Source organism: Epinephelus moara, chromosome 10 (genome assembly GCF_006386435.1).
Source record: "Epinephelus moara isolate mb chromosome 10, YSFRI_EMoa_1.0, whole genome shotgun sequence".
Taxonomy (NCBI): domain Eukaryota; kingdom Metazoa; phylum Chordata; class Actinopteri; order Perciformes; family Serranidae; genus Epinephelus; species Epinephelus moara.
In genome coordinates, this window is record NC_065515.1 from 39,285,821 (window position 1) to 39,310,580 (window position 24,760).

The 24,760-nt window shown below is 39.3% G+C and overlaps 1 protein-coding gene across 2 annotated transcripts; it reads right to left on the reverse strand.

Moving 5' to 3' along the window:
* Positions 1 to 2,334: 2,334 nt before the first annotated feature.
* rhpn1 (rhophilin, Rho GTPase binding protein 1) lies at positions 2,335 to 24,760 on the reverse strand. Of its 2 annotated transcripts, none has more exons than XM_050054378.1 (16): positions 24,561 to 24,760; positions 24,288 to 24,381; positions 21,596 to 21,711; positions 14,450 to 14,578; positions 13,625 to 13,700; positions 12,575 to 12,652; positions 12,270 to 12,394; positions 11,330 to 11,496; positions 10,755 to 10,942; positions 10,508 to 10,664; positions 9,924 to 10,049; positions 9,422 to 9,616; positions 9,258 to 9,334; positions 8,533 to 8,679; positions 5,954 to 6,106; positions 2,335 to 5,847 (listed from the first exon to the last, which is right to left on the reverse strand). In XM_050054378.1, exons 1-16 carry the CDS (start codon positions 24,578 to 24,580, stop codon positions 5,635 to 5,637), a joined length of 2,061 nt encoding a protein of 686 aa, XP_049910335.1. In that variant the 5' UTR covers positions 24,581 to 24,760; the 3' UTR covers positions 2,335 to 5,634. The 2 variants fall into 2 exon arrangements, with proteins under 2 accessions (XP_049910335.1, XP_049910337.1); XM_050054380.1 differs by having other exon boundaries at positions 2,336 to 5,844.

The following is a 24,760-nucleotide window of genomic DNA, read 5'->3' on the forward strand; positions in this document are numbered from 1 at the left end:
TATCTTTGGCTCAGACCGATTTTATTCTAATGATGGTAATTCTTAGCATTCTGCCAGACTTTTCTTCTTGTGCTTAATATAAAAGCTTTTGGTGTGTCATTTACACAAAAGCTTTAAGCCAACACGACAGAATCAAGTACTACAGTCTGGGTTGATACACAGCACATTATTGTCAGGAGGCATAAGGGATGTGTCTTATTTATGTATTTGGCAAATTTTACCTCCAAATAATTGCAATCAAACATGCATGTAATTTTCAAAATGAGTGGAAGAGCTGAATGAACACCACACTGCTACTGCGCACCTCTCTGGTATGCAGTAGTTATCACACTATGTTCTGTGAGTATTTCTGCAGCAGACTACAGTTAGTGTGGATGATAGAGAGTCTTCCTCTATCGGCAGTAGCTCAGTCCATAGGAACTTGGGTTGGGAACTGGAGGGTCGCCTGTTCGAGTCCCCGTCGGACCAAAATATGGAGCGGTGGCTGGAGAGGTGCCAGTTCACCTCCTGGGCACTGCCGAGGTGCCCTTGAGCAAGGCACCGAACCCCCCAACCGCTCGGGGCGCCTCACCAAGGGCAGCCCCCTCACTCTGACATCTCTCGGTCCTGTTTGTGCATGTGTGTGTCTTTCGGACCTGTGTGTAATTGAAGCAAGAGTGAAAACATTGAATTTCCCCTCAGAGGGATTAATAAAGTATATAAACTTAACTTAAACTGGGCTTAAAGGGCTTCTAGCTCTGTGAGATTCTTGGGCTGTCTTGCCTGCACTGCTCTTTTGAGGTCTATCCACAGAGTTTTAATGATGTTTAGGTCGGGGGACTGTGAGGGCCATGGCTAAACCTTCAGCTTGCTCTTCTTGAGGTAGTCCATTGTGGATTTTGAGGTGTGTTTATGATCATTGTCCTGTTGTAGAAGCCATCCTCTCTTCATCTTCAGCTATTTTACAGATGGTGTGATGTTTACTTACAGAATTTGCTGGAACTGAAGTGAATCCATTCTTCCCTCTACCTGTGAATTGCTCCCTGTGCCACTGGCTGCAACACAAGCCCAAAGCATGATCGAACCACCCCTGTGTTTCACAGTTGGACAGGTGTTCTTTTTATGAAATTCTGCATCCTTTTTTCTCCAAACACATCTTTGCTCATTGCCTCCAAAAAGTTCTATTTTAACTTCATCAGTCCACAAGACTTGTTTTTAAAAGCATCAGGCTGGTTTAGATGTTCCTTGGCAAACTTCTGTCGCTGAATTTCTGGTGAGGAAACAGGAAAGGTTTTCCTCTGATGNAACCCAGGCCGTTGTGGCAACAGCCTTGTACATGGGGCGCCTGCTCTACCCACTAAGCCACCGACGCCCCAACTGCCATTTCTTAATAAAATTACGAACTTAGGAAACTGCTTCCTGAAAACACTTTGCTATCTTCTTATAGTCTCCTCCTGCTTTGTGGGCATCAGGCATTTTAGTTTTCAGAGTGTTAGGCAGCTGTTTAGAGGAGCCCATGGCTGCTGATTGTTGGGACAAGGTTTCAGCAAACCAGAGCCCTAATAAGTTAATTATGGTCTGAGACCCTGGTAAAAGTTGTCTAAGAGCTAAAATATCTTGGGATGCCCAAACTTTTGCATGCTGCTCCTCTTTTTTTTTTCTTCACTTTTTTGTACAAAACAAAAATAATACACTGATCTTGCTTAAAATGTTGAAAAGTATTTTCTTTAACTCTATGTCTTTTGGAGATTAGTTCATCTTCTGCTTCACAGTAACCCTAACCCTAACAAAATTTTGACCTGGAGTGCCCAAACTTTTGCATACCACTGTATACATTCAACCCAATTACATTTATGACAAGACACCAGAGTTAAAAAATTTCAGTGACATAGCAAAGGCCTACAAAGACCTTTACCAACAACCTACATACTCTGGATATTTGTTTTCACCACTGTACTTAACAATTAGAACTGATTTCCAGGAGAATGAGTAGAAGGAGGAGACACCATCAATAGTTCATATCGGTCTGGTAGCAGTGCAGCTGTGTGAATGAGACAGTGAGGACAGTCTCAATGTCAAAACGATGACAAGCTCCACTTAACAGTAAGAATGCATTTACATAAGTTATCAGGAAGTGCATTAGAGCAAGTAAGGCAAAATACTAGAAATGCTCTTTGCGGCTAAGGTGACATGTATGGGTTGTTCATCTGTCAGCTGTTGTTGATGTTTTAATGCCCCCTAGTGGTAATAATTTACCATAGTAGAGACATCTGCCGTTGCATTAACTGGATATAACTGTACTATAAGTTTGAGGTAGTTCTCAGTGAGAGAGCAGAGTGAACTTGTCACAACATGTCAGGAGCATTCAAACAGATGCAGCTCACAGTCTTTATTATTATTCACTTTTTTATTGTATTTATACATGAAAAAATAGTGTGCAAATCCCCAAATGCAGTCAATAAGGGATGGTCAGATATCGAGTCAAAGACACAAACAGAAGGAAAAAAATATTCCTTCACAACAGTTTTGACAAATATTTACTCGCTCACACATACAGAGTGCAGAAAGCTGAGCAGGAAAGATTGTACCAGTTTTTCTTCAACAAGAAGATACTTTGTTATCATAACATGTCAAACTTGGTTCCTTGAAATCTGATATTTATGTCATGATTATGAGGATTAAAAAGATCTTACTATTTGTAATGTTGGTGTAAACTGTCAACACTTTTTTGTGATCGCTAAACTTTTTTCATGACAACAGAAAACACATCACAGGACAGTTGTGATCATGTTAAAAGAGAATGACATATAATTGTTTGTCCCCTCCGGCTTTCTGTACTCACCACTATGGACCGCCATGGCACAAACATTGTACAGAAAGAAAACAAAGACACACACAGGCCATGGCAAAACAAAAGAAAACACAGCATCAAGTTTTAGCTGGACCAACAAGTAATGTGCTACAATTCTCACATTTCTAGATATATCAAAATCTTACAAAAAGTTCAAACACTGTTAATAATAAAAACATTTTCCCACTAACATCCTCATCTATTGCTCCTCATACTGGCTGACCGGAACACAGCACAGTGGCTGGACCACTCTCAGAAACCAGTAAGGACACAATAGATATAAGACACTACATTTCAAATACACACAAGAGTATTTGTGTGTTTCATGATCATTATTAAAACATCAAGTCAGGACTACATTATTAACATGAGATTTGTCCTTTTCAATATTCACAGTGCATTAAAAATATCAAAACTACCAAACATTGGATCAAAACCTCTGAAGTGCTTTTAATTATCTAAAAATGGCAAAACTAAACACAAATATTTCTGCAAGAACATCATTGTTATATTCATTAGTAATGCAAAGTGGATGAGCTGATCCAAATGTGGAGCACTTTAGTGGTTAAACAGGTGACTGTTACAGTGTTCTGTCATCTCAGAGACCACTTAAGGATAATGTAAGACACAAGAAACATGGTACTTGTTTCTAATTCTGAACTGCCCTCTCAATTCTTTCTCCATCAGTACATTAATGTTACAATACATACACTTTGTCTAAAGTTAAGCAAAGGAGCTTTCAGTGATTTACTTAATTTCACTGCAGATATTGCCAGCTGTGTCGCATAGCATTGTGTCACCCGCAGCACACACTGGACACATTATATAGACAAAAGTAGTCCAGGTTTGTTAGCCGTACTGTGCCGATACAGGAAGTGAAAGTGATTAAATATCTGCTTCTCTAAAGCATCAACACTAAGACATAGGATGGGGGTATATCTAATGTTGCTTGGGTGCGGTCTTAAAAAGATTAGATCCAAATAGGTTTGTTTGTGTCATAAGACATCCAGTGAGCATTAAACTTAGTCGATAAAGGTGGACTCATCTCATTTTTTGTTAATCCCGATTCCATATCAGAGTAATCTCCAACAGCACTGTACTAATATTGCTTATCTGAATCTGAGTTAGAACAAAAGCTGAAACCTTTTCTTTGTTGTCCCATTAGATCTCAACATTCACAAGTTGTAAGCATGGTTAAGACTTACAAGGTTGGGTTGTTTGTTTGTGAGCCCTTGGCCCTCGACTTACTGTTAGCCTGTTAGTTAATTTATTTATTCACTAGTCTCTGGTTGATTGGAATGATTATTTTTAAAGTAACTGTCAGTTGTTTGCTTAAAAAAATCAAATCAAGTAATAGTTTAGTAATATTCAAAATAATCCTTTGACTCTCAGTGGCTTCCTGTCTCACAGTGAAGTTCAACCACTGAAAGATGTACAACAAAAGTTGTGTTTGCATAGGGCTGGGCAACATGGAGACAATCAAATATTTTGATATCTTTGACCAAATACCCTCACACCTGTATTGCGCCGATATTGTAGTGTTGACGATTAGTGTTTCATAAAATTTTTGATAAATAATCATCATTAATGTGAATACAATGACCACGCCCATACAGAATCTGTGCTCACAGAACTCTGCAGATTTTCCACAGATTTTAGGAATAAAGACGCTGCTTGTAAATCTCACAATGTTGTCACTGTCCCCTCCACCTCCTTGTGCATGAGTATGACAATCGTGTGTTGTATTCAGTTAGCATCACAATCTAAGTTATTGGTGTAGTGAGAAAATATGTCAAATTTAAGATTTACTATTAATAGATTAATAGACTGGCAAATACATTTTTGTTTTCTCCGCTCCTTTCATTTTAATGGCCATGTGTCCCACATTTTGCTGATTGATATTTCCAACAAATGTTTACATTTTTTCTTGAAGTATTCATGATCAAATAAAATTTCTGATTCAAAGATTCTACTAAAATATACTCAGACGTTCTTTTAGTCGATTCTGTTTGGGTCTGATAATGACTCTGTGGGTAAAGGCAAAAAGTAGAACAGCTATAAAGCAGTCTGGTAAGTTCAGAAAATGACATCACTTGACTGTAATGCAGCCTTTAGAACTCTGAAAAGACTTACAATATTACAATATCCAAAATCTAAGATGATATCTAGTCTCACATCACAATATCAATATAATATCGATATCTTGCCCAGCCCTGCATGTGCATCACACATTTTGTCAGTCAATTTTTGTATTTTTTTTTTTGCACAGAGCAATGCAGGAGCAACAAACAGCATGGCAGTTTGTAATCTTTACAAACCCAGTCCTGTCTCAAAGTGAATTTAGAGCATCCTGCATCTAAACTTTTCCTTGCATTCTGTCTCAACACACTTTTAGGCTGCAAGGCAGTACACAGAGCTGCACAGAGGAGTACGGCATACTCCTCAGAGGCAGGACTGTTCAACCCTTGAAAGTTATGGCATCAGCAGTAGGCTCTTCACTTGAAAGGTAAAAATTAGCTAAAAGCTACATGTCAGAAGGTGTTCTACCTGGTATGTGGGCTTCCACATATTTGAATGGCCAGCAAAGCTGCCGGATACACTGGACTGTGCTGAAGCAAGTAGAAGCCAGAAACTTTACTGGAGTAACCTTGTGCTTTTTGTCAGAGCTCTCTGCAGCAGCAGCAGCAGCAGCGTCCCCTGCTGATGTTTCTTGGTGCAGCACTACTGTCAGTCTGAATGCGGTCCTGATCGTAACCTGTGCTCCACTGCTGTGATTCCCTGAGTGGTTTCTCTGCTGTCATGTCTCAGTACATGGCCTCAGTGTCTCGGATGCTTCCGAATGACAAACTGAAAGTGCTTCCTAGTCTCTTAGTGACCCCGCCTCCTTCCCTCTTCTTCTTCCTGTTCCAGTTCAACAAGGAGGCAGAGCTCTGACCCTTAGCTCCACCCAGCAGACGCTGCCGAGTATTTTCCTTATCACTGCTGTGTGACAGCATTATGGTCCTCCTCTCTACCTGCTGACACACACAGGTAATGTCTTAGTCACTGCACAGGTAAGCACAGACATGTTCAAACAGCAGTCACTGACATCCCAAACACACACTTACACTCACAATGACTTACCTGTGTATCATGTGAGTGTAATGTCACCACACTGAGCTCCACTCCTCTGTCGCTACAGCTCTTTAGCATGTGGACCACCTCGCTGTGTTTGGCCCATTTACAATCCTCTCCGTCAACTGCTACTATGTAGTCTCCTTCTCTTAGTCCAGCCTCCTGCGCAGCACACAAACATCAGCAAAGGAGTGAAGACTCACATTATTTGTTTATCACAGCATTGTTAGGGGTGTAACGACCCATCAGTCTGGTTTGATATATTGATTTAATGATCAATGATCTACTATCAGAGATGCAAAGTAAAAACATCAACCCATATCATCATTTATAGGATGCGCCTTTATTTTGAAATTCTGTATCACTGCCAAACAGTACCAGGCGGATAATGACAAACAGCAGGAGAACAAAGAGGATAATGTTATTTACTCAGGGATGAATCAGCAGTGTGGAAATATTTTAAATTTTGGAGAAAATGGGTCAACAGACAAAGCACACATTAACATTAGCTGCTCTATTTAAACAATGTTCGGCTGAAAAAACATGCATACAGGCTGAAATTCAACCGTGCTGTTCTGTTGGAAGACGCAGTGACTTAAACCAATGGTGAATAATAAAAAGTATAAATAACATAATTTGGTAAGCTATGCGCAGAGGTAAAACTGCACTAGCTGCCAGGATAATTTATGCAATATAAAGGTGCTTAGGCTAATAATGGGTGACTGACAAAAAAAAACCCAATTGTTTATCCTATGAAAATCTTGTTATTAATCCATGTTTTATGACTGTTGGGAGAAGTTTGTCTTTAGGGCTTTAAGTCAGATAACTGTGACGTTTAAGGAAAAAGATCATAGTCTGAGGTAAAAACTTTACTGTACTTAACCATTACAATCATTTACATTATTTATGTATTGTTTTTATCTTTTACGGCCAAAAGTAAATTAGAAAGCAGTGAGAGCTTCCTCTGTAACAGACTGTGTTATATGGGTATATGATATTGTCTCATACCGATCACAGGCCCCTGCACTGAATCAAACTGAAATCGTATTGTGGCAGACTTTGTGATATCAGCAAATATCATATTGTTGTCCAAAGAATCAATGTAATATCACCACTAAACTAATGATTTACACCCTTAAACATAGTGAGGCATTTTTTGTATCAACAACTACAAGTTATACTTGTGGTTTGCTGTCTGAAACTCCAGTTAGACTGTTCCCACCCACACAGGGTGCACTGTTAAAAAGCTTACATGAGTTTCTATTTACATGTTTGCTGTCTCCTCTAAGCTCTCTAGTGGTCAGAAATTAATTATTGCAGCTTTCATATACATTAATAACTGAAACTGTTACGATGATGATGATGATGATGATGATGATGATGATGATGATGATGATGATGATGATTGTAAGGTAGATTCAACAAAAGGCACACTGTTTCCAGGGTTTCCAGAAAAAGAGATTTAAAAAATACCCAGGAGCATATTTAATTTAATTCAGTTTAAACAGATTTGCAATGGATTTTATGAGTTTCCTGCTGGCACAAGACACTCTCCACTGTTGTTTACAGAGAGATATAGCCCTTGTGCAACAAGTGCAGCTTATACATTTTTCCAGCATTAAAAGGAGATATAAATGGAGAGAAAACTCAAATAAGATGGATGGATTATGGATATGGATTAATACCTCAAAATAAGAAAGAAGGAAATTGGTTGGAAGACAGTGCTGATGCACTGTATGGAAATACCTTTGTCTCAGTATTAATTGTGTGAACAGATCAACAACCACTGAGTTACTGTGTAATAGGTAAGTATAAAACACCTTGCTCAAACACCAAGTAGATGTGTAAGCTCACAAAACTTTTTTGCAAATATATAACAGATCTGCTAATACACAAATATAGAAATAGATTTGTCTCGGTATCATTCATGTGAGCAGATAAACAATTCATGTGTTCACGTGTGATCTGCAAATATAAAACACCTTCCAGAAATACAAATTATTTGTAAATTCACAAAGATACTTAAATATAAAACAGATCTGCAAATATGCAAACAAATTCTAAAAATTACACACACACACACACACACACACAAAAACTTGCCACAAATTCGCAAGTATAGAATTGAGATTCACAAATGAAAAGTGGATTCACAAATAACTGTTTCCAATGCTGTAAATGTTAGGAGGATATTCATAAATGTTTTTCATGTATTTGTACTTGATTATTATTATTTTTTCATTTGTGGAATTTGTTTGTGTAATTGCATCTGTGTTTTATATCTGTAAAGTATTTTTTTGAATTTACAAATCATTTGTTGTATTTGTGGAAGGTGTTTTACATTTGCAGATCACACATGAACACACAGATTGTTTAACAATTGTCATCGTTGACAAATATAATACTGAGACAAATCCATCACCATGCATTGCATTTTTTGCTCTGAAAATCTGATGTTTACAAGTACAGTAATTGTGAGAGGAAATTTCTTGTTCCTGCTTCGAACAGTCTCATACTTCTACAGGATGTGGAATATGAGCAGCTGTGCTCTAACTGATGCACATAAAGGTTAGTGGAGTTTGTCTTACCGCTGCACACCCTCCAGGCACCACTCCAGCCACCAGGACGGGGGAGTCTCCTCTGAGTGTAAGACCTAGTCCGCCCTCCCTCCTCTGCAGGCAGATCACACGTACCGGACCCCAGCGAGCCCGAGCACAAAACACTGACAGAGGTCCCTGCAGCATAGTGAAGAGTCATTTTCAACTCAGGTACCAGAAGATGCTGCAGTTTTTTAAAATTATTTTAAGCCCTATTAGCACTGGACCAGTATTACCTGGGGATTTAGAAATTGTTTTGAGCTTGCTTTTTCTGCTAACAGGTTACCATGCTGTGTAGCCAGATGAACCTCCTGTATCCAAAATGCTGTCAAAACTTTCATTTATGATTGCCAGTGCAACCTCTGTAATTCTCGATTGAGAAAGAGGCAGAAACGAGGTGCAGAGAAAACAGAAAACATACATAGGACCCCAAATGACCAAGATGCCAAATCACATGGGACTAATATTATCACATGACCTCTGTGTTTGGCAAAATATGGTGGGTAATCTGTGGTGTCATTGACAAATTACAGGCATTGCAGAGGCACATGGTATAAGATCAGACGACCTCCACAACTATTACAAGTTACCAAAGGTCCTCAGGTAATACTAGTCCTGTGCAAATAGGGCTTTAATTGGGTTTACAATTGATGTGGGGCATCATGACTGTGCATTTCCCTGAATGCTAGACTGTTGTTACAGTGAATATGTCTTACCAGTCTTTGGAAGATATCAGTAACTTGAACTGTAGCAAAGTTGGTTGGAGTTATTTCTGGTTTCTGATGGGTTTGAGCTGTCAACAGAACAAACCACAATCACTTACTGTTACTTAACCACAGAATCACATGTACTACTGATATGACTTAAAACAGACACTTACATTGTATCTCTGGAGCCTCTGCAGTTTCATCAAAGTCGTCCTCTCTGTCCAGCTCCGAGTACTTATCCAAGGAGCGTTTGTGTGTGAGAGACAGCACGTCTTGCAGGATGTCCATCTTCCTCAGGATCTTACACAGACTGTGGACACGCATGGCCTCCTCATGTCTGATTACTGCACGCCGCAGGTGAGCTTTACCTGCATACATGTAGGCAGACATTAATGTGTGTGCATATTACTTTGACCCAGAGTGGCACATGTGGCAGATAAAATTAACCAAATTGAAAAAAAAATGCTAGAAAATATTTAAATCCTTTGAACATTACATCCCTGATGTTTGCATAAAGTTGACCTTCATAGAAATGTACTTACTACTCAAAGCAACTACCCGGTGATGTTCTTTATAATGACCTCCACCACATTGAACTTTCTGAAAGTCACAGCTGAGTGCTTCTCTATGTCTGTCTCTCTGTGTCTCTCGCTCTCGCATATTCCATGAACTCACCAAGCTTTCTTCTTTTTTCAGGGTCTTGTAAAACCTGGCTGAGTGTTGGCCCGGCAGGAACGTTGACATAGAACTGGAGATAAGCCTTCTCTGCTTCCTCATCACTCTCATCCTCCTCAGCAGATACTACAGAACAAGATATTCCAAATCAACATGTGTAGATGCAATTGATACAGTTAGGTAAGAATGATCAAAGGATAAGCATTGAATTCAGCGGCTGAATATAAGTCTAAGTGTGTACAGGTGCATTAGTCAAAATATCACCATCTGAACTGGGCAAAGTCTGTATGGATAATATGGATCAGGTTTTGTAGTGTTAACTGTTTTTGTCCTCCATTATTTATTATTATTGTAATTTCTTTATCTTGCTTTTAGTTTTAAGGAAGCTCTTTGTACAAGGAGTCAGCTTGCCACCACTTCTGCACAGTGTATTTAAGCTGTACATGTACAACATACAGTATGTCTATACTGTAGGTGTGTTTTTGTATGTGTATGTATTCATGTATTAATCTCTTACTTTACAGCATTCTTTTAACGTGGAAATAAAGTTCATTCAAATTAAAACATGCTTTCGTGAGACTTACACGTGTGATCGCAGAGTGCGACAGCTGCGTAGTAGTGTGAGAGGGCACGGAAGTGTTCAGATTTGACCTGAACCATGGACGCCCAAGAAAACGGCACATAGTCCTTCATCAGAGGCTGCGTCATGGTCTGCTGCACTAACAAGTAGACGTCTGACACCTACAGGACACACACACACATACAAACAGAGTGAGAATTACAAGATATCAACAGTAACAACACAGCACAACCAAAGACGTGTTAACTCACCCGTGCAGCTTCCTGTGCCAGGCGGAGTTGGGAAGTGAAGTGTGTGTCCTTTGTGGTGAGTGTGACACGCTCAAACACACACTCCTGCACCTGGGCAACCATCAGACGTACCAGCATGCAGAGCGACGGGCCACTCATGTCCAGACTGGGAGCGTTGGAGAAATTCTCTTTAAGGTAATTAAATGCACCTAAAAATAACACACACAAGGAAAACACAAGTAATGCAAAACAGCATTATTTTGTCAATTAAACAATCAATTACTTGATTGACAGTCATTTATCAGTAAAAAATCCCAGACATGCGCTTATGTCAGATTCTAATATTTGAGGATTTGCTGCTTTTCTCTGTTACATCATTGTAAACTGAAAGTTTTAGGCTTTGGTCAGACAAAACAAGCAATTTGAAGATGTCACCCTCGGCTCTTGTAATAGCCACTACACTTTTTTTGACAATGGATAGAATAAATCTAATAACTAAGGAAAATAATGGACAGATTAAATGATTAGGAAAACTGTTTTTACTTCCTTGTGATCCAATTGTGGAGCATTCAGGTAAGTATCTGCTGTTTCATTACCTGCAGCTCTCTGAAAGGCATCTATGGCTCGGTCTATGCCAGCTGCTGCAGAGCGGTCCTGCCGTGCTCCGATCTGTGTGTAAAGAGCACCGATGTTGAACAGCACACTTCCTTTCTCAAAGGCCAACGTACGCTGACATGACGGAACGCCTGTCAGAGAATCGTACCTAAGGGACAGACGAGGAGGAATAAAATAAATTGGCATGCATTTTGCTTGTGTCATTATTAACTGTCTCATCAACCAGTCCATGTATACAGTATTTAGACAGGTGCATGTTACAGTTTGTCTCTGAAGACTATTACATCAGATTTGAATAGTATGAGATTTTATTTTTAGCCGCCTTTCAAGACTCTCAAGGTTACCTTACAGGCAAAGATAGAGAAAATAACAACAGATTAATAAAGTCAACGAGATAAAGCATAAAGTAACATAAAAATAAATAATAAAAATAATAATAACATAATAAATTAATAATCAGCAAGACAAGATTACAGTGAATAAAATTCAGTGTAAATAGTGGCTATGTGTGGCCAGACGGACAGGAGTCAAACTGAATAGGCTATAGTATGTCACAAAAAATGTCATTAAAAAGGAAATACAGCATGCAAAAATTACACAAAAACTTATAGTATATAGAATGTCCTAAGAACTGCGTAATGCAGTATGCAGGGTTTCTAACACATTAATTTATTTGTTGTATCAGCATTTACACAAGTAGATGTTTTTTGTAGCTGTGACATCCCCATACAAACAACCTTCAGACTTTTACATCTCTAACATTGTGCTCATGTCCTAGCCTTGTGATAGTCTGGTGACCTATCCAGGGTGTACCCCGTTCCTCATCCAATGAAAGCTGGGATAGGCTCCATTTCCCCATAACCCTGTATTAGGATAAGCAGTTACAAAGAATGAATGAATGAATAAATGCTCATGTCGTACCAATGGAAGTGTACACCCAGGTTCCTGTGTAGAGGGAAGAAGCGCTGGTCCAGGTAGTACAGTTGGTTGTAGTACTCCATCAGGAGCTCCAGCCCAGCCTGGTTACGACTGGGTGTACGCATGGCCTGACCCAAATAATAACACACATAAATATACATCTAATGTCAGACAATACTTCAAGGTGACCGCAAGTTTATAACATATTTCAGACCATTTCTACTTTTTCCAGTTGTATTATCTCTGGCAGCAGTTCCAACTAGATCAAGATTCCGTTTGTATGGAGCTGTATGAGTGCATTTATTAACCTGTCTGAGCTCCATAAGCTCTTTGATCTCCTTGCTGTAGAGAGAGCTGTCCTCTCCGTAGTGCTCACAGATAAAGTCCTGTGAGGGGAGACAGACAGTTACATGATGACAAATCTGTTTCACAGTTGAGATATTCTCTAATATTTAAACAAATTGTAGAGGACCTCAGTACCCTTTCAACAAATATATAAGACAAAAACTAGAATTACTGCCCTGCGGTTGTATGCCTCCGTGCACCAGTTAAGTTTCTCTACAGTTTACATCATGTCCAAATACTTCCCCTTCTGATCCTGAGATATGACACTGATTAATGTCCAAAAATGTGTTTTAAGCAGAACATTATGATGTCCCGATTAAGCTGACCTTTAACCGTTTGGATATAAACTGTCCCAACATTGTCATTTTATCCTATTAGACATGTGTGTGATGTTTTGTCATAATTAGTACATGAATTGCTTGAGTTATGGCCAAAAACATATTTTGTGAGGTAACAGTAACCTTGACCTTTGACCTATGACCACCAAAAACTAATCAATTCAGTTCATCTTTGAGTCCAAGTGAATATTTGTGCCAAATTTGAAGAAATTCCCTTGAGGTGTTCTTGATACTGTGTTCACAAGGATTTGACAGACCCAGCCACAGATGTTGCCAGCGCGGAGACATAAAAAGCCAAATTAGACAAAGAGGTTTCACTATAAATCATTGTTTTTTTCTTTATAGCAGAGTTTTTATATTAGTTTAAATGCCAGCATGTCTGAAATTCAGAAAATCAAGCTTTGACATATATTTTGGTAATGTTTAGGCTTTAGGTTTATATGTAATACTTTAGGGTGTGAAGTTAATTTGCTATTATCACAATAAATAAAGCAGGCCATTTGATGTATGTTGTTTTCAGGTTAAAACAAGTGTCAAAGCTGTAACACTTCTTATAATATAAGGGTAATAGTGTTCCTCCTCTACCTTGTTTTAATATTTTAAAATACAATATTCACTGTTTCACTCAGATCTCTATGTTTGTATTGTTTATATTTGTAAATATGTTGTCTTCACCTGGATAGCAACTGTGAAGTCCACCTCTTTGGTTTCTTTTAATCCAAGTGGGATCATGGGAACGTTGATAGCATCACTGTGAAAAGAAATAAATACAGCGTGTGTGTGTGTGTAATCTTCCACACGTTATATGTAAACACCCACATGTAAACACAGCACAGGTTATAGCAATGGTCAAGCCAGCACTGCCATCTGCTAGTCTTCAAACGCGGCAGGCTCACTGCACAGTGCCTCATCCTGCTAATAGGCAAAGCTAAAGCCAAGTATTAACCCTTACGCCCCTGACTCCCCCTACAGTCACACCCTTCCATTCACAATGAACCAAAACACGCACACACGCCACGGGGCCATTAATGACACTCTAATCAGGGGATTTACCCTTCCAATGACCCCGGGCTGCAGAGGGAAAAATCTCCTGGCCGTGAAGGACTGCACACACACACACATATTTGTACTTCTATATTTGTAAGGACCCTCACTGATGTAATTACCTAGCCAACAACACTGACTGAAACCTAATTCTAACTTAAGATAAATCCCAACCTGCAAAAAGCTCAATAAAATGTCCCAGTTTTACAAAAATGTCCTTACTCTCCAGGTCTGTAACATAAACTGGTCCCCACAAAGACAGAGGTACAAGAGCAGACACACACAGTGCACAGTGTGAATACAAAAATGTAATGGATGCTTGTTTTCTCCAATTATAATTCTCATTAGACTAATGAGAGTGACCTGGAATTCATGGAGCAAATATTAAATGAGCCATGGTTTATAGACGGGCTGTGTGTGTGACTGTGTGTGCATGTGTGTGTGTGTATATGATACCTGTCTGTCTGGTAGACCTCCATGTTGCTGTTGAGCTCCTCCAGCTCCTCCTTCAGCAGCTGCAGGTTGGAGTTGACGAAGCTGAGCTCCAGAGCAACGGTTTCCTTCACCTTGTTGTTGGTCGTTGCCCTGCAGAAATTAACACATATCAGATCTCTTATTATTTTTGACTTCCATTTTCAATGTGTGTGAGGAGAAAAGGAGAGTTGTCATGACTCTACTCAAAGTCAATATGCCACTCTGAGTCCTTGCCATAGACCAGGAGAAGGTCCCTCCTAAACTAAATGCATTCCACAATTAAAATGTCCTTAAATTAGGCCAGAATCCATCTTAACTGAGCTCTTTGGAGAACCTGAAGGTTTGCTGCTTTCTTCTCTATCATTAAAAACTGAATATATTTCAGTTTTGGACTGTAGTCTGACAAAACAATACATTTGAGGATGTCAACCTCTGCTCTGGGAACTTGAAATTCTACATTTGCTAATTTCCCCGGAGTGGGATTAATAAAGGCTTGTGTTATCAAGTAAGTGACTAATCAATTAATCTGGAAAGAAAAATTGTAATTAAAAAAAAACTAACTCGCAGATAAATGGATAGTAAAATGATCAGTAGTTTCAGAATTGAGGACATTATTTTAGAGACTTAAGTATTAATCAAACAATTCTTTGTTGTGAGGTTTTATAAAGTATACTGTAACTAAATTCAAGATTTAATCTGGCCCAGAAGATCAGGCCCAACCCACAGTTTTTGTCCAAGCCTGGCCCAAGCCAGAACTATGGCAGCAGTTTTGATCCAAAGCCCACTGAAAAACCAGACAAAGCAACAAAGTGCCAAGCATAGCGAAAGTGAAACTTAAGTGTTCTTTAATTCACATAGAAAGAGGGAAATTAGCACGCACCCAACCCAATTCAAGCCAGGGGGAATGCTGAGAAATTACGGCCTGGCCTGGGCCTGTCAGGTCAGCCCAATCAAAGATCTAAACTAAATATACAAAACTGCACATTTATTCATAGTATATTGTGAATTTCCATGATTTTTGCAGTAGTTGCTTGCTTTCTTTCTTTTTTCTTATGTACCAAACACCAAGGCAAATGTTTTGTATGTAAAAACTTACCTGGCAATAAACCAGAATTTTGATTCTGATTTTTATGTGCATCTACCTTATTCTTCTTCTCACCTTTTGCTCACATAACTGATACCTCTCATTTATCAATGAAAAATACAGAGATCTGAAATTGACCAAATATATGAAATCTGACATCCCTATAGTCAGGCTTATGCTTAAACAGTCAAGTGTGTAGGATTTACAGGCATCTATTGACAGAGATTGTATATAACATCATCTGAAAATATAGGACTTGTGGTGTTTTCATAACCTTATAATGAGCCGTTAATACTGTATCTACATATGGAGCAGGTTCTTTTCCACTGGTGTGTTTCTACAGTAGTCCAGAACAGACAAATCAATCACTGGCTCTAGAAGGGGCCATTTGCATTTTCACATTGGCCACCACAGTTCTCCTACATGCTTGGCACGAGGAAGAATTTTCAGTTCTGCATCCTCAGCTCTAGATGCCACTAAATCCTACACCGTGGAGCTTTAGCTTACCAACTTAAAGAAAACAAATGCTGGCACCCGGCTGTATAAAACAGTACTACATGTCAGAGGACATTGTCTTACTGTATGTCCTTCGCTTTATTACAGATACAAAGCTTAACATCACAAATATGACAACCCACCATGAAAAACTAAGAGGTGCAAGTCAAACTCTGCATTCATGGATGTAAGCATGACACTGTAAACACCCAAAGAGACAGACTTTTCTTAGACAAAAAGCCCGTCTTTAATTTATGCAACTATCTCATCTCTCCACCCTCTCCTCCATCATCCTCTGCTCATTCACTTCAAGACTCTCAACTCCTCCTCCAATCACATGGGGAGGGTGTTAGTGTTGAGTAAAGCCAGCTCACACTGCTGGGGGGAGTCTAAGGTCAACAACACACAGTGTTCCTGGAAGTCTGAGGCATCCCTGAGTTGTCGTGGTAACTAATAATATACACTTGCCCAGAAAACTTTCCTAATTATGCAACACTTAATTTCACCGGCTCAATGATATGATAGAAGTGTGTGTGTCTACAGCACAAAGTGGACCAAATGACCATAGACATTTGTGATTAACAGACTTGCAAAATGGCCCTGAATTCACAAAATAACCGATATTTTGCACAAGAATGCATCATTCTGAATGGCTTCTCAATAAATCCACACTTTCAAAAGAGGAACAAATGAGGTAAAGATAAAACAGACACAAATCAATGTTTTTTCTTTCGCAGTCTGTATAAAATCTTCATATTGAAAACACTGATAGACAGTTTTCCTGATTTCAGACACTCTCAGTTTGATCACATTTAAAGATTAAAGGTCTCTGTGCTGAATGAGTCATTAAATGCATCATCAGGTGGAAGATTTCGGGAGGAAAGATACACATCGGCTGTCAAGGCCAAAGGCAATCTGACAAGGTGTGAGTACGTTTTGGGTCACAAGTTAACTGATTAGTTAAAGATTAACACTCCACACACTCTGCAAACAAACTATAAGAGCTGAAGATATTTGATTTTGTACACAAATCCAACATCTTGATCACAAGGTGTTTGCTTTTCATCAAAAGCTGTCAAGTTTCCTGTAAATTCTATTCTCTCTTTTTTTTCCTCTCACTTCCTGAGCGCATGTTTGCATCATAAGACCTTGTGTTCATGCAAAGGTCACTTTTGTCTCAACTTGCATGAAAGGAAGGTGATTAATAACAAATATTCTGTGGACAAACTATTCCTGTAAATTAGTATCATCACTTCTTCCAAGTTAAAGTTAGACACCTATTAATTCAACTGTAAGTCAAACCTGTCTTTTTTTTTTTTATCCGGCATATACATTATTGATGTTACTTACAACATCAATAACTTTAGGTGCTGTTACTCCACTGCTTAAGCTTTTTTAAAACTATTTCTTACTTTATTTCTCAATCTTGCTAGAGCTTCTCCTCTGAGTATGTTTCCATTTGTCAGGGTGTTTAACTATGCTGATCAATGCAGACACTCCAATTTAAAAATACTGGCAGCTAAAGCATAACTTGCAGGAAAGGAACAAAATGGAGAGTTAGTGCATTTTAAGACATGACTGGTTTCACGTAGGAAACAGTCTTTGCATATCTGTTTATCGATAAATTAATATTTGCACTCATCTGCTTTATCTGCACCCTTTCCTACTTTGTACAACTGCTACACAAACTGTTCCTAAAACAGTATTTTACATTGTTTCAGGGAGAACGCTTTTTGCTTCTGTTTGCTTTTTGTCATGACTGAGTGAGTCACTGGCTATTTTTATGTGCACACTTATATTCCACTATTATCTTGAATATGAAAATAATATGAAATTGATGCATGTCATGTAAACAGTATATTCCGTTTGGATATTCAGAATTTGGACTTTGAATTTAGCATTTTCCAATTAAGATATGTGGGATATGCTGGTATTATGCAGGTTTTAATAGCATTACTTAGACATGTATATAGCGGTTTTTACTGCAGTTTGCGACACACGGCCTCTTGCTTTTCTGTGGTTGGCTCTGTGTGTTGTCATGGATATACTGTACACATACCATCTTGCCAACAGTTTGCAAGGCTGAGTAGAGATGCATGACCAAAAGAAGGATAAACACACATACTTTTAAACACTATAAAACATTTGGATATCAACAGGTTTTTGGATATGTGCAAATATCGCAACACTGACCTTTTCAAGAAGGTGGTTGAGGGAATGAAAAAAGGAGGCATTTGCATTGTCCAGCAAGTCCACCACTGGTAGGACACTTTGAAAAAATAATATTTCCATACAAAGAAGCAAAATAACAGCAGCTCCAGCCATTCCACATTGCTATAGTTTAACGTAATAAACGACATGTTGGGAAACTTTTACCAGAAAATGCATGATCGCATGTAAACAGGAGTATTAGAGGAATATTTATTTTCATTAGCCATGTGAACAGCTTATCAGGAATATTGTCTTTTTCAGAATAAGTGCAAAATACGTGATATTTTGTGCATGTAAATGTAGTCAATGACTGGTGGAGAAACTGAAAGTTGTTTATTCTTTGACACATGACACGTTTGACACACAGCTGAGCTCACCTTTGAGCTTCTGTAAATAATGTTAATCTGTCCAGTTAGACCACTTTACCTTCACCTCTCTCTTCATCTGTCACTCCCTCCCTCAGTGAAACACACACACACACACACACACGCACACGCACACGCACACGCACACGCACACGCACACACACCTATATCTAGGATCACGCCGAGGGCAATCTGATTAGTCAGCTTTAAATGGGCTGCCAAATACCCCCTTCACACACACCCACTTGCACGCAAAACATGCTGGAGCTTTTAAGGGGAAAAAATAAATCCCTTACTCTGAGTGTATGAACTGACTGAGAGACATGAGGTATCAGAGAAGCTGAAAACAATTGTTTTTTTCAGAAACTTGTGATATTTTTGTAATAACAGATCAGGATTAAACTAGTTACTGTCCCTCAGCTGTATTCCCACAGAGAAACACACCCTGCAGCACACAACATGACGTCTTCATCAGCCAATCACAAACCCTGATGAGTTACAACCCCTCTTTCATCTGCAATTAGCATCCCCCCTCCCATTCACCTCCCACCCACCAGCACTCATACCACGACCCAGTTCCACAACAGTTTCAGAGTGAGTGAAGTGAAAGCGAGACGTTTTGTGAGAGTGTGTATGCGTGTGTGTGTGTTTGTGTGTATGTGGACTATTCCAGTTGACCGGAAAGGGGGAGGACAGAAAAAAGAAAAGGTCTGACAGTGCCAGACAAATAAGTGGGGGATGAGCTTGCCGGGGCTCCGTTGGGAATCTCTGCATGAGAACAGGACAGGAGGTGGACACAAAGCCGGCTGATTACAGGCCAGCAGGCTGTGTGTGTGTGTGTGTGTGGGGGGGGGTCCTCTTTGTCTCTGTGACCCATCGTCCCAATATAAAGGGCAGGAGCGCTTGTTTTATTTCCCCTAAACTGAGTCATCACCTTTTAGAATAACAGCCCAAATCCAGTCAAAATGGGAGTTGGGAAGAAAGATCCAAAAGAAAAAGAGATCAATACCCGTTACAGAATTAGGCCTATTCAAATCTGCCTGTTAGTGCTGATTAGTTGATTAATCAATCAACAGAAAATGTACTGACAACTTTGAGAACTGATTAAGCTATTTCTCAAACAAAAAATGCCAGAAATTCACCAGTTCCACCTTCTCAAATGTGTAGATTGAATGCTTTTCTCTGTTTTACATAGGGCTGCAACTAACGATAATTTAATTCAATTATATTCTCAATTAATTGCTTGGTCTGCAAAATGTCATAAATTGGTAAAAAAAAAAAAAACTCACTGTCACTCACTATCACACAAACAAAGAAAAGCTGTAAATCATCACACTTAAGCTAGAACATGGTAATATGTGGGTGTTGTGCTTGACAGATGGCAATAAAGTGATTAACAAAAAAGTTGTCAATTTTTTGTTGACTAATCAATGAATCAACTTATCATTTCAGCTCTAGTTTTATATACTTGTTTACACAATATTTTTGTGTTTCATACCGTTACACATAAGAACCGATTAAGAGATGTCACCTTGAAATCTGGAAATGTATGGGGGGCACTTTTCACTTCCTAAATTTATCGAGTTAAATAACAAAGAGACTAAACAATAATGAAATTAATTTGAAGTGGTATGCCTGTTATCTCTTATCTATCTATCCCTGAGAAAGGTCTTTGTGAAACTTAATTAGCTGTACCCAGACAAGCCCTGGCATAATAATGAGGGGTGCTCTTGGTTGTCGTTTAATTAAAGACACTGTTGTTTTCTGTGTCGGTCTTGTTAGATTCTGACATGGCACCACTTAGGGGGAAGAAAGTAGCTTCTTGCTTTAATTAAGTGGCTCCTCCTCCTTCTACTCCCAAGTTGAATCTTTATGAGTAAAGGAGTGTGTTTTTAGAGAGTTGTTCACAGTGCTTGCTTTAAATGTCTCAAAACTACCACAACAAAGTGTAGAACAAATGCTTGCACATATATTAAATGCAAACTTTAAGCCTCAATAGTGATCTACCTCCAAGTGGATAACAAGCATGCAGAGCCTGAGAAAAAGTCAGAGGGAGAAAGCAAAGGCACCGAGACACGGAGAGAAGCTGGAGGGGATAAAGATGACGCTAATGTTCTCAGAGAGAATACTTTGATGTTCTGCCACCGTTTCTTTTTTCATTTCCCTCATTTCTTCACCAATAAAGCTCTTGTGTGCTGTGTGGATGACAGTTAACTGTTTTAAAACACAAAGCCAGCACAGTTCAGCTGGGTGATCAGCCGCACTGGTGTTGATGCTGAAAAGTTTGCATTGTTCAATTATTGTTTTGTAAGAGTTAAAAACTAATAGTAGGGAAAAAAGGGAAGAGGAGACATAAACATACAAACATGCTTCATGTTCACACAAATAGAGCTATAAAACTGGGTGGCGCTGGTGTGTGTGTGTGTGTGTGTGTGTGTGTGTTTTGGAGGGGAGTGATCTCTGACCTTTGGCCATCACAAGACACCAACACAAACGTGACAGAGCCAACAAGCTAGCAAAGAGCCACCAACACAGAGGAGACCAGAATAGCATTCATCATCACATCTTAGAGAGGAAAAGCTAATGCAAAGGCAAAGTTTGCCCTTTCAAATCTGAATAAATGCCATGAATAATGTGTCCAGGTGACAACATTAGATACTTTTAAATAACCCAACACAAACCTTAAAGATACTTTACCCCTCTATTGTGTCTTAAAATCCATTTTCACAAACAGGTAAGAAACACAACACCATCCCAAATGTTGACTCATTTCCAACATAATTTCACTTATTTTAATGAATCAGGTGGCACTGTCTTGAAACAGGATCAGTGAAGTAGAGATGAACCTTGCTTAAAAAATGTTTCATGCAGAGAAAGTCCCTCAACACATGAATCTACACCGAAATTAACTTTTATTAACTTCCCAAAATATTATTGAGAAAAACATCCATTTGATCTGTCCCATGACCTCACCTGAACAGGTTCTCTGCTCCTGCTCTCATGCGCATCTCTTTGTTGATCTGCTGGTTGATGCGAGCTCGCCGGTGCTGCAGTTTACTGCGCTGAGTCTGGGCAAAAGGATCACATCCCTGCAGAAAAAATAAAGACACAGAGGAGTCAGAGTAAGTGATGAAGTGCTAAATTACAACAACAATGTTGACCATTTTAAGCCCTGAAGAAGTAAAGGCTGTTTCCGCAACAGGTGCAGAGGCAAGACGTCCAAAAAGACAAATCTCTCACAGTGGACTTCATTCACTACCAACTCAAAGTTTTAAATAACCAGTTACACTTTTTTAAAAACTCGCTGTTCATCATCTCACTTAGTGAGAATTGTTTGCTTTAGCCTATCTGTCAATACATTCAGCAAACACATTCTACATATACAGGGATAAATGAAAGTGAACCCTTAAGGGCTTTCTGAGTGAAGTTGAGCCTACATGGTAGACTTTACATGGCCTTAAAGAAGGATTTCACTGCTGGAAGAATTGTCTTTTCATAAAACTGGGCTGTCTCTGCATTAGAAAGACACAAATACTTTTGAAATTAGTGCTGCATGACCAGAGAAAACAGAGGAAAAGGGTTGTGGCATTTGCTTTTGCTTAAGAGGTAGAAAACCTACAACTATCAGAATGCACTGTACCACACCGGACCAATAAACACCCCTGCTGGTAGGTGATGTAAGGCTTGGGCTTTTTGACACAGGAAACAATGTGGATGCTGGCTGGTAACAAACAATCTCATATTACAGTTTAACAGTTAGCTAATAGGCTACATGAGAAATAAGCAACGCAGTAACAAAATCATGCTCCGTATTTCATCAACGCTGCTTTGTTTTACTTTTCGATCTCAGTTTTACAGCCTCTGTTTTTTTAAATGGAAGAAACAGTATGTCGCCCACTTACTATTTGAGGTTATAAATAGACAATACAGTCACAAAATCTTGATTTAAATTTGATCAGCCCTGTCTAATTTTAAAGTTTGATCTGAGTTTGGTCTGCTTTTAGAAGAGAGAGAGCACTTATAGCACTTTATTTGTAAAGCTTTTATGGTGGCAGTACAGCCTAAACAGAAAGCTCCCTGTGAGACTTGCATCAGAGCAAAAACTCCATGATGAATAGCATAGCATGCCAGAGATGATGGGTGTGTCAAAGAGCGTGTCAGAGACGTGGGCGCTCAGGAGGGGGAGAGCCTCGTGGATGCTAAACATGGTAATAACCTGGCATAGTACAGCAGGAGAAGACCCTTCTCCACAGAAGGATAATATGTTTAATAGAAAAAGGAACTGGTGATATGTCAGAGCTGTGTATCTATCTTAAGATTTAAAGGCCTCTTAAATCTCACTTCAACAGGCTGGTTGCCAACACCACCAAATTTGCTGGTTGTTAAAAGTCTACTCACTAAAATCACCAATCTATCATACAATGATCCACTGTTTCACACTTAAAGGGTAAACATATGTACAGTAACATGACAGATGGAGCTGCTGTACTGTAAACATGCTGAATACTCCCTTTCCTTATCCTTGTGGCTCCCTCCATCACCTTCTCTATCCCTCTCGCAGCCAACTTGCACAGCATATGGACGTTTCTCATTTTCTCTTACTCTTTCTCCCTTTATCTTTTCTCGTTCCCTCTCACCCAGTTAAGGTGTTTGTTTAGCATGCACACGTCAAGTAATCCTCAGAGTGCCTGTGTGGATTAGGATTCTGGCCGAGCTCCCACCTCTGCTCAACCATCAGGAGGGCAGGAGGATGGAGGCTGCTGCTCGACATCAGGGCAGATAAAGTCTAAAAGCCTGTGTCAAAAACCCTTCCGTGTCCAGGTGGCTTTCCCTAAGCACAGGTGTTGTTTTTCCAGGAGCACAGATACAAACATGCAATCTTTTAAGGTGCCGCTACAATCTAATCTTACATCCATTTCAGCAAGGTAAAGTGCCTTGCTTAAGAGCACCATGTCTGTAATCATTCATTTCTCCATCAGTGTTTTCCCTATTCAAACCAGGGATGTAAACCAGAAACAATTCAACAGGCATACTGTAGAGATATGAACATTCTTATTGCCTGATATACTTTGTGTACTATACTATAAATGATATGATATCAGTGTCAGTACAATGGAGGTGCTGTTTTCTACTAGTGCAATAGAAAACAAGGCTAGGCAATTGTTTGACTCTCTAAGACTCAATGTTGCTATTGTTGTGAAAATTACTTTTTGTTACTTTTATAATTTCTGTTATTGATTTGTTATATTTTACAATGATGCAGAAGGTAACAAAATCAACCAAATACTCTCAGGAAAAATCATATGGAAGTGAGACTTAAAGCTTGTAGTTGCCAATACAGATATCATCTTTGAGGGTTAGGGGTTCTTTCATGTTTTTTATGTTACTGACCCCAAGTATCCAGAGGTGAAGCCTCATAGCGCTTTTAATGAGGCTTCAATTTAACCTACTTGTAGGACCTACAGTAAAAAGAGTTATTCCTGTATGTACTTTGGCATAAAGTCCACAGTCTGCAGTCATCTATTTCTGCAGATATTAAGGAGCCATCCAGAACCTATGGGGGATATCCAGACCCCTATCTTTCCTCATGTTTATCTCATACCCAAAGTGTGTGTTTGTCTATATACAGTATGTGTGTGAGTGTGTGTTTGTCCAGGTTCCTCACCTTACGGATGCTCCCACTGTGGCTGCCCTCTGAGGGTAACATTAAGGGCATGTCGTCGTCCGAGGTACCGTCTGACAGGGACATCTCCAACTCTCTGTGGACGGTAATGTCAATATAATTCTGTTCCAAAGTGTCACTGTTTAGACGTACTTCCTATATATTGCCATGTATGTTTAAGACAGCTCCCAGCTTTACTAGACATTATTGAAAAGACAATATTGAGCTAAATTTGGTGAGTTAGGTTAGCTAATGAGTCGCGGTTTTACCACTTGCCTTGTCGCAGGTTCCTCCATCGTGAGGCAACAACAAAAACTGCCAAAAAGTCCCTACATTTCTTCCAACTTTGTATAATTCCAAGTACTGACAAGGCTCCACGGGTCAGCCAACACTAGAGTGAAATAAACAACTTTTTACTCCTCAAAACAACCCAGCTTCAACTCATTACATTACGCTAGCGCCTCCTCCGCCTGCTT